This window comes from Olea europaea, chromosome 14, assembly GCF_002742605.1.
Source record: "Olea europaea var. sylvestris chromosome 14, O_europaea_v1, whole genome shotgun sequence".
NCBI classification, from domain to species: Eukaryota; Viridiplantae; Streptophyta; class Magnoliopsida; order Lamiales; family Oleaceae; genus Olea; species Olea europaea.
Genome location: NC_036250.1, coordinates 9,928,255 through 9,939,313, shown reverse-complemented (window position 1 = coordinate 9,939,313; position 11,059 = coordinate 9,928,255). Strand labels below are relative to the sequence as shown.

General features: G+C 33.9%; 1 protein-coding gene across 1 annotated transcript; it reads right to left on the bottom strand.

The window, feature by feature from the left end:
• Positions 1–2,338: 2,338 nt before the first annotated feature.
• LOC111409098 (phosphatidylinositol 4-phosphate 5-kinase 1-like) lies at positions 2,339–6,608 on the bottom strand. Its single transcript, XM_023039021.1, has 8 exons — positions 5,018–6,608; positions 4,733–4,897; positions 4,437–4,602; positions 4,140–4,250; positions 3,855–4,048; positions 3,641–3,771; positions 3,460–3,553; positions 2,339–3,341 (listed from the first exon to the last, which is right to left on the bottom strand). The coding sequence occupies exons 1-8, from the start codon at positions 6,247–6,249 to the stop codon at positions 3,032–3,034; spliced, it is 2,403 nt and encodes an 800-aa protein (XP_022894789.1). The 5' UTR covers positions 6,250–6,608; the 3' UTR covers positions 2,339–3,031.
• Between the last annotated feature and the right edge of the window lie 4,451 nt (positions 6,609–11,059).

Here is an 11,059-nt window from a genome sequence, read left to right as displayed (position 1 = left end):
GGACATTGGTTTGTGGTGATAACGAACTTCATCGAATTGTTAGATTTTTCTGACATAATTCAGAATTCTTTGGACTATGTTTGCAAGTGGCTTCAAATATTCTCGTTCAAATTGGATTCCAATGCTGTTAAAAAATAAAAAAAGTGTCATTTTTGTACTACATTGCTACAGGGATCCCATGCAAAATATATTCTGATCGAGTATGATAAATAAATTTTTAGCTTCTTTATATTTTGAATATTATCGAGCATTATTCAATCTTCCTTCAAAAAAGTGACAAAAGTATTTCCGAGGTTAATAACCGATTTTTTTTTAGATTCATAGACATGCAATAAAGTGAAAATTGACTTGAAACTGATTCCATATGACAGACTATAATTAAGTTAGGACCGAGCGTGATTGAGTACAAGTATCTAAAATTAAAATTGCCATTTATTAACAGAGCATATAAGAATATTATGATAAAAGCTATAATAAAATAGAAGTAAGCTAGAAGTAAAAATTTAATATTGCTTGGAAATTGTTAGATATATAATGGCTCTAAAAGTTACTAGCAATGTGGAATTGTCTCAAACATATAATATATCTAAACGATATTGTTGACCTAAGTAAGGTAGTGCATGTCACGTTGCAAGACTAAGTAATTGGTACACATTATTATAATATGTGAGAATTTCTATGTTTTGGGGCATAATGTTGACTCAATACGTGTAACTTTTGAGGATTCATTAATATAATACACAGCTTAGATAAGATCAAAATTTATAAAACCAGAGATGTATGACGAAGTTTACCGATTATTTCATTGTGAGAGTCGAATAAAATAAATATTCATGTTTATCAGTCAATAATATTGCTATCATAAACCGTCAATTCCTATGTACAGGAATGAAATGAAAGTAAATATAAGCAAAGCAGTCAAGACGGTTTACCCCAAAATTGGTAATACGTAGTGGAATTCATTAATTTGATTTTTGAAATAAGTCAATTTTTTTAGTCAAGTCGATTCAGATTATTCCAACGTTTTATTATTATTATTATTTATTTATTTTTATTTTTTTGCACAAAAAAACTTTTTACCCCACCGTTGATTACTTCGGCCATGAAATATACCACCTAAAATTGATAGATACAGGCACGACTCATTGTGGACACACTGGTCATTAACATTTTTTGCCGTTAATATTTTCAATTTTTTTTATTTTGGAGTTATATTTTTATGTTTCATATGCACATATCATTGGGGGTGGGGGTATTTTTTAATATTTGTAGTCATAGATAGCATTGAAAATTACGAGAAATAATTGGGTTATATATTTAAGAATATTGGTTGAGGTACCAAATCTTTAGCTGGCAAACAACAAAGCAAACGCATGTCAACTATCGAGTTTCTTCCATCCATTATTCTGTCAAACAATAATTATCCAAAATAATAAAAAAATTAACAAAATAGCCTGTGATAATGTTGTTAATTTATTATATATACTAGCATTATTTACCCTAAATATATTATTCACCATATAATATCATTTTGATTTTTATCATTATGCAACGCTTCTCTTCATAACAATGACACAAAATCATGTTCATACTATACAAGCTGTAAGACTATATAAATGCTCAAATCCAATGTCGAAAGATTTAGGAAGTTGGTGATCTAATATTAGCTTTTAGGGAAGTCAAGAATGGAAGCCCTAGTAACCAAATTCCGAGTCAGGTAAGTTTTGACCTTGTCACTAGGGATCATGTCCATCAAGTGTCGAAATGTTTAGAAAAGTTCGTAACCTATTATATGGGGTGTCGATAACAGAAATCCTAGTAGCCAAATTTCTAGTCGAGTTTGACCTATATAAACATCGCAACAATCTAGATTCTTGATAGTGTCATAGAATGAGACTCGAAGAAATAAATTTGAAGTTGTAATTTTAATAAACAAATTTGCAATGTTTATACCATATAAAAATTGGCCAACAAAAAGAGAGGAAAAAAAATAATGCAGAGTGATAGAGACCCATTCTTAGGATCTCAGCTATGACAGCTAATAGACACGGGAAGATCACAAAAGAGAAGAAGGTCAAAAAGAGAAGACACACTGTACAATATTATAAATGGACCACCTAAAAACAAAAACTTTGACCCCACAGTAAAAACCCTAGAACCCATTATCCTCGATCCCAATACACATTGCATTGTAAATTGACTGAATTGCCCACCACTGGGTTCCTGACACGTGGCAGGCAGATTCTAGAATCTTTGAAGAGTCAAAGACTCAAAGGTCATTGCTTTATTTGGTTTGGCATCAATTTCTTTAGGGACATCAAATTTTCTACTAAACAAGAAAAAAAGTGCTTATTCAAGTTACATTTCCAAATTATAAAACAGAGTGTACAGTAAAGAGAGAGAGAGAGAGAGCAAGAAACACGAGCCCATCTTTTCTTGCTTTCTCTCCTTTTCATGCGATTACAACTCTTCCTCTGCTCCAAGGCACCCTCTCTTTCAAAACAACCAAAAAGAAAAGCAAAGTACAACATTTATATATTTGGGGTAGGGCATTTAAGGTATAGGTCCGCTTTCACATAAAGATGTTTAGAAATCTCACAAAAAAAAAGATTCCATAATTTCTTAATCTATATACAACCCTCTTGTTCCTATAATCTGTACAATTTTCATTATCAAAGTCCCCTCTCCCATATTTTGAATCTTCTCTTGGGGGAAAACATGTTCTTTACCTATGTCTATCTTTCAAATCTTAACATTCCTCGGATACGCCAAAAATTACTAATAAAATGAAAAAGAACCCGTAAAACCAATATTTCCCCCACCCACATTGGATGTACAAATAACTTACTCCTAACAATGGCTGATCCACAAAATTCAGCCATGAGACATTGAGAATATTGGCCCATCGATCCCAACAAATGCCATCCACCGCAATGATTATTTCAAGCAAAGAGTGTCGTTCCCAATGTCACTATATGCTGCTCAATCCAATACCATTCAGTATATCAAAAATTGCGGTTTCTCATATGTGTCACCTATCCTCAACGAAGGTTCTCCCTACGAAATCCTGGAATCTCTTGGAATATAGTTTTGGGTCAACAACTGAAATTGAGGCAGGATCTACCTGCCAGGATTTGTATGCGTGTTCTAGCTTCTTGCTGATATCGTAGTCTTGTAAAATATCGATGATCCCAAAGTAGAGGATGACTTCGTAAACTTCACCACTCCTAGGAGGTGCCAAATTGCTAAATTCAACAGAAGTGTACTGATTGAAATCGCTCCTTCGAACCACTCGCTCTGCTCGGGCCGGCATGTTTGCCCCCAGCCTGATCAAGGGTTTCCTGATGAAGAACAAATTTAAAAGCAAACTCAGGACTTATCTCGTAGGAATTTACTGAGACAAATTCCAACGAAGAACCAATTGATCTTCATAACATAAAGAATACGAGAAATGCCTACCTGCCAGCTAGAATCCTATCCATGTCTTGTAGTTCTGCTTCAAGGAAACGACAACCTCGCATGAACTTTTCATTTTGAAATGAATCGGTCTTTCCTGAGATGTAACGAGATTCATTTAGCATTCTTACTTCCGCACAAAATAATCTACCAAATTAGGAATTATAATGACACAATACAGTACCTGTCCGCAACATAAATGGTGACAAACCCATTTTGTCGCCGCTATTCTCATCACGGAAGTGAAGACCAACCAAAAGACTGTAATCCATGATTCTCTCCGCCTCCAAGAACTCACAGTCCCGATGTATTTGTCTGCCAAGATAATTTGACAAAATCAGCGAGCATTCCAATAAATAGATAAAGTTAGAGACATAACAGAGCAACAGGATACTCACTTGATCAGTTCTTGATACCAATTGCTTTGTAAACGAAACACAAAATTAAGGTCAAGGTCCTTAAGAGTAGTGGTTTCATCAATTTCTCCTTCAGGCTTATCCGTTGTGCGGCCATGGGATGATCCTTTCAAATCAAACCTTCTATGGATCCGATAATCCGAGCAAAACATATTTCCCATCACAATAAACCGTGTCTAATATACAATGATGTAACAAGAGTTAGTAACAGGCAGGAAGTTTTTTTTATCTACATTGAGAATTGAACTATCAACATCAACAGCATACCTTGACGCCACCCACTGGTTTGACACAATGGACACCATAGAACTTTGTGACGAGAGAATTTTCATATCGAGAGACGTGTTGGTAATATCTAGGAAGCATCTTAATAAGCACCTGAAAAACATTATGAAACATCAATTAGCAAAAGTCATTGACGGTTTGATTGAACGATGGCTTATATTGAATAAGAAAGTTCAATTCGAGGGGCTAAATAAACATTTTGATTGCTGTCAAATATGCTATAGTCATAATTCTGCATCAATTCTTTTAAATTTCAACTAGTCAAAGTAGGAAACTAACCTTGACTTCCGATTTCTTCGCCGTTTTGATCATAAACCTATCATCCTGTGTCAAATAAAAGAAACTTCCACTTTTCCCAGGAGACGATAGCTCCCTCAGAGCATCATTCCCACAAATGGCTAACATATAATCCGCAGGATCGACTTGAAAAAGTTCCCTTAAATGTCTGGTAACACAATAAACCAATCATCATATTAAAAATCCAATCGGCAGGCACAGAACATTAAATTTTAAAAAACATAGCAAAATCTCGTTCCAAGATTCTTACTACAGCCTAATTAATGAGGAACAGTTACCTAAACACTACTGGACAATAATCCTTCCACCTGAAGTCCGCAGATTGATGAGGCGGCGTAAGCTTTGATCCTTCCGGAGGAAACCGAGTCCAAAACTTCTCCATCGGATCAAAATCACTCTGCTTGAGATCGCGTACTAGAGAAGCATGCTTTCCAGTAGAATACCTAACAACATAATCACAAATACAATAAATACTCATTTTAGCAACACCCAACGCTTAAAAAATTGCTATGGATGAACAGCTAAACACAATCTATCTTAATCAACTTTGGATTAATTTTTACCTAATTCCCAGTTGAAGATTGAGCATAAGATCATAATTCTTGTGCCCTTTGGATATAGTCTCTCCTGGCTTCTTCACCTCTCCACCAAAACAACAGGGGTTCCTCCGAAACTTCATAATCCCATCCCGGTCCAACCCCAATCCATCCCTATACAGCATTGATGCCTCCATATTGTCAATAATATCACAAGTGATATCCCCAGCCTCACCATCCGACTCCCAAATGCATATTCTTGGAAAAGACCTCTCAGTCATCCCACCATCCACGGACGATCTCTTCTTCCCTGCACTACCAACTATGGCTACGTTTACACTCTCTTCCCCCACCGTCATCAGCGCCGCTGATGACAACTTCTGACTAAAGTACCCCTTCAAAGCCCCCTCACTTCCATTTCCATTCATTCCATTGGACTTATTGCTAGTGTGGGCAGGGTAAAAAGTACCATTCAAGATTTGATTACTGTTTTTGCAAGAATCCTTGGACCAGCAGCCAATGTAGCAGCTACCATCAGGCCAAGTGAATACACCATCACCCTTGGGAACCCCATTCTCCCAATTCCCATCATATCTATTCCCATTGTTCCAAACCAAAACACCCCTTCCATTAATCATCCCATTCTTCCATTCCCCTTTATACTCATTCGCATTCTTCCATACATATCTTCCTTGTCCTTCCTGCAAATTCTTCTTCCAGTGTCCTTCGTAGTAATCCCCATTACTGTAATGCTTCACTCCATACCCGTGCTTCCGATCCGCCGTCCACGACCCTCTGTACATATCTCCGTCAGATCCAACGAAAGTGCCCGAACCCTCCATCCGACCTGACTTGAAATCGCCTTCAAAAGTCGCACCCGATGGCCACGAAAATTTCCCTTTACCAGAGGCTTTCCCCCTTCTCCAGTCACCTTCATACATACACCCATCTTTCCACAAATACTTACCGGATCCATGAGGCGTATTGTTTGCAAAAGTCCCAATATACAGATCCCCATTAGGAAGGTGCTTCTCGATCATATCAGCTGCATTTCCTGAGGGTGAAACAGACGTAGGGGTGACTCTACGGCATATAGCTTGAGATTTGCTTCTGGGTATAATTATAACTGATTTTGGTGTAGTGGTGGTAATGGTATTGGGTGCAATCTCTAATTTCTCTTCATTTTCTTCCTGCTCTAATTTTTTCTTATCACTCTCTTCGAGCGATGCTGGTCTAATGAACAACAAAGGCTCAGGCATATTATCTTGAAATCAAACACAAAAAAAGAAAGAAAAAATTCTATCTTTATCTGGGTATTAAATATTTTTTTTCTGGGATTGTTAACTATAGCCTGAAATGTTGATAAACGGCCAAGAAATACAGGTTCTGTAGCATTTTCTGGCCAATTTTTTGGTTGGTTCTAGGTGGGAATCCTAATAAACAGAAGAGTAGAGGGCAGGTTTCTAGAGAGAGAAACAAGAAGCTGAAGAAGCAAGAGAAAAAGGTAAAAAGATGATAAAATGTGAATGAATGAACGAATCAGCGCGTGATTATGTGAGAGAGAGCGCGGTGAAATTGGGAGTATTGTGCCAGCTTTGCATTTTCATTCATTGTTTAAGCTTAACCATGGCCGAATGCAAGTCACCTCCATACAATACGCATATAATGAACAGTGTAAGTAACCGTCATCATTAAAGACGAATATGCCCTTGGGATTTGAAAAAATTTAAGAAACAGTAGCCAACGGATTAGTTTCTCCGGTTTCATCGTGACGTAGTGGAATTGCCTAGGAAAGAAGGTAAATGTCATATGGATAATTGCACAATTGGTCCGCAACTTATTATCAATACATTGTATTAATCCATGGGCTTTAAAGAGAAGCAGGTTAGTCCCAAGCTTTCAAGATAATTGCACGATTATTCCCCAAACACAGAAGCTATCAACAATTCTGTTAAATTGTCAAGTGCCCAAGAAAAAAAAGGATGAGTCCGAACTAAGTTGTAAAGCAAAATATAGCTTTACAGAATTATATACATATAAGTATTATGTGACGATTTAGCACTAGTTTGGATGAGTTCTTAAATGGAGATTGATTCTAGCAACTATTTAATGTATTAAAATGTTTTGTTGTGATCCTCGTGAAAATGTAGATTTGCTTCAAATTTATGGGCATCATCGACTGTAAAACGAAATGTAGCTTCATAAAATTAGAAATGTGAGAACAAAATTTGGACAATTGTGTAATTATAAGGAAAGGTTGAAGACCAAATTTTAACTTTGAAAAGATTGAGACCAATTGTCTAATAGAGTAGTAACATGTTGGAGAACATCGGTAATTTCTCCAAGGGCATAGATGGTCTTTCATGAATTACAAATGTACACTTCTCATTATGTTCAATTACAAAATTGCTATTCATTGTGATTTTGTTTCTATAGGGTGGTCCATGTCTGTTCTAGGTGAATCATCCAATCTTCGATATCTTATTCATTTTTGGTATCTTCGGGTTTAAATTTTGGATGGATTGATAATCCTAATTATGGTAATGATTAATAAATTCCATAATCTAATTTTATTAATTAAAGAATCTATATTTAATGGGTTTGGCTAAAGCATTATAATTTTGCTAGTTGTACATAAAAATAATATATAAGCAGTTACCGAAAATGATGTAGACGAAAAATGTTGATTAAAAAAGTTGATACTATTTTAAATTGACAAATTATAGAATGTCATGTGTATATTATGTAATTCCTAATATAAATTTTGATGTACATGTATAATGACTGGTTATGGGTTCCATATTGAGTGAGCCACGAGATTAAGATAACGAAATCGGATGCATATGATACTAAGTGGCACAACTTTTGTAAAGCCACACCCGTAACTTACAATGCACTCCTAACTAACATTAATTCGACTATCTTGCATTTCGGTCCCATAATGACACAAGGGAAAGATGAGAGTCGCATGACTTAGAAAATTTGCCAACATTGGTCTAGACTTTGATATCGATCCACCAAAAGCAATAATAATAATAATAATAATAATAATAATAATAATAATAATAAATAAATAAATAAGAACTTTCCATATAAGCATTGGAAATGGTGGTGTATAATGAATTGTAAAGGTGTAACAAACCCTAGGTTTAGCGTAGTGTAGGCCCACAATGTTTACTAGTGAACTAGTGGTTGTCCCTTTTGGCTTCAATGATCTTAATCCATTATTGGAATTTTGAACAAGATGCTAGTATGTGAGCAATGGTCACTTTCATTTCTAGTCAACAATGTGATCGAATGAAGAGAACATTAACGAGATTGAACAATACTATATATGACAATAATATATAAAATTTTAATTTTTTTAATTGTTAATAATATTCAGTATTTTCTAGTATGATACATTGAATATATCTACAATTTCTACATCGAAATAGAATTTGTTGGATAGCATTATTCTAATATCCAATGTTATCCAAGCTAACATATTGTATATACTGAAAGAGCCTAGTCAAAAGGAATTCTCGGGTTGGTAAGAGTAACCCTAGGTTATCAAGCAATCGATAGAATTTTTACATTCTTTTTTTTGAAAATGTCTAATATTATTCGGTCTGAACACATTAAAGATTCCATATAATGTCTACGTCAAAAGGGTGTTCCAACTTGGTAAAGTTTGTAAAGTTTAGCTTAGCCATATAATCCAAATCTAATTATAAATAATGGCCTAATCTTTTGTCATCATTCTCTCCTAATGGTCATTTCTCTATTAGGATTTAGTTTCTTCTTAATTTTGGAAATCCTTTTGGCGCAAAGAAATTTAGCCACAAGCCTCATTGGCTCATTCGTTGAAACTCATTTTTTTCAAATTCATTTTTTAATTATATATTCTTTCAATAAAATAATTTTATATATAAGTTCAAATTTTTTTTTCTAATTTTTAACAACACATCATTTCAAAAAAATCATTTTTTATAAAATTTATTTTCAAAAGGCCAGACTCAAACATGGCTTACTTGTTGCACCACAGCCCAAATTGACTTCCCAATTGTGAGAAACTTTTTTTTTTTTTTTTTTTTAAATGGCAGTGACAATTACTTATCCAATATGAGTTTTCCCTAATAAAACTTTCCAATGAATTGAAATGAAAAGATCCCTAATTTTCTTCTTTTGAACAACCCTCGTTTTGCATATATAAACTTTCATAGCTCCCAAAATCATAAAGAATAATATAGTGTGTGAAATGTGGGGTCTTTTCCACTTTTCAATACAGCATGAATATGAATGATTTTTCAAAAATGGAAATGAATTGAAGATGAAACAGAAAGATAATTGGTCTATGAAACAAATTGAGCCCATTGGTTGGCTAAACAATGTATTGGACAGCAGCTAAAAGTATTGAATGCAAGAAGTTAATAGGGATGCAGATAAGTGAGAGTATTGAGGGATTGTCCGGTTCATATTTGGTAAGTTGAATCGGACACTTAATATAATTGAAGATGAGAATTTTTTTTTGTAAAATTTGTTAATTATTCAAACTAGTATATTAAATACGCAACTGAAGCTCGTTCGTATAGCATCGTTTTGTAGAGCTTCTTCTTTTTGTTAGAAGAGCTTTCAGATGAATCTACATTACGCCAACTTTCTCGAAAAACACTTATAGTCAAACAAAACAGTTTTATAAAATTATTCAAATATGTTCAAAATTGTTTTTGACTTTATAAAAATTCTATCGAACAGGCCCATTATAATACGTTCACCCATATTTCTAAATATAACAAATAAATTTTCAGTTAAAATACCATTCAAGCTTATGTGTGATTCTAACGCCTCCTCCTAAACACAATAGGGGAGATTGGTAATACCCCTAACATGTTTATTGATAAACTTGTGGAAGACACAGAGAGAACATTTTATAGATCAAATAAATCACTTCAACCAGTGTATAATATCACTTAGGGTGTGTTTGATTACATTTATTTTCCATGAAAAATATCAGTTTTCCACCCAAATTCCTACTTGAGTGTTTGATTGCTATTTTTTTTCATGAAAAACATTTTTCAACTTTTGAAAATATGTCTAATTTTCCTTTTTTTTAAGGAAAATATTTTTTTTTGGTAGAGGTGATTTTTATTTTCCACAAAAGATAGGAAATATTTTCTTTTTTAGGTGATATTTTCCATTTCAATCACACACATTTTTAAAGAAAAGCAAAATCTTCATTTTCAACAGGATCAATTTGAACGCAATCTACATATATCGTGTCAAGTTATTTGAATGTGAGATTTAAACACGATGGATGTAAAAATTATTCATCTAGAATTTGTGGAATAAAAAATGGCCAAGAATCAAATACAAGCTCCTAGGCTTGTCCATTCCCATTTATTCTCCATGCCCACATTTAAATTAATAGGGTCAGCTCTTTGATAAAATTATTAAATTATTTCAATAATCCATTTATAAAATATTTGTATTTATATTTTCCATTTATAATCTATAAAAATAAAATAAAAGAGCAATAAAACCCATGCTCTACGAAATAAAATTTCCTAAAGATCATTTTCAACACGATTTTATAAATACATATAGTATCAATTATACTGTCTAATTCTATTTAATATGGTAAATAATCTAACTTTCGAAACAATTTGTTAGACCCACCGAACATGCACTAATGTTTTTAATGAAAACTAAATTAAAAAAAAAAAGAAAAAAAAAACAAAAGATTGAAAGAATATTTTTTCTCTCTTCCAAAAACGGCAATTTGTTTGTAAATCAAAGAAATAGGACCAAACAGAAGCTTTTAACAGTTGGATTTCCAGCTGGCTGATGGTTCCATGTCGTCAACTTGGGCCCACTTATGATCCGCTGATCTGCTGCCACCTGTCCTCTTTCGGTCGGTTCAATCACAAACCACTAAAAAAATATTTTTTCTTTGACTTGAAATTAATTTTAAATAGATCCCACGCAAAAAGGAAAATCTTAACGACGTAGAAAATATCCAATTCATTCAATCTAAAATCGCTCTTCTTATGGCTTAAAGATCAAACGAATAGGATTAATTAAGAAATA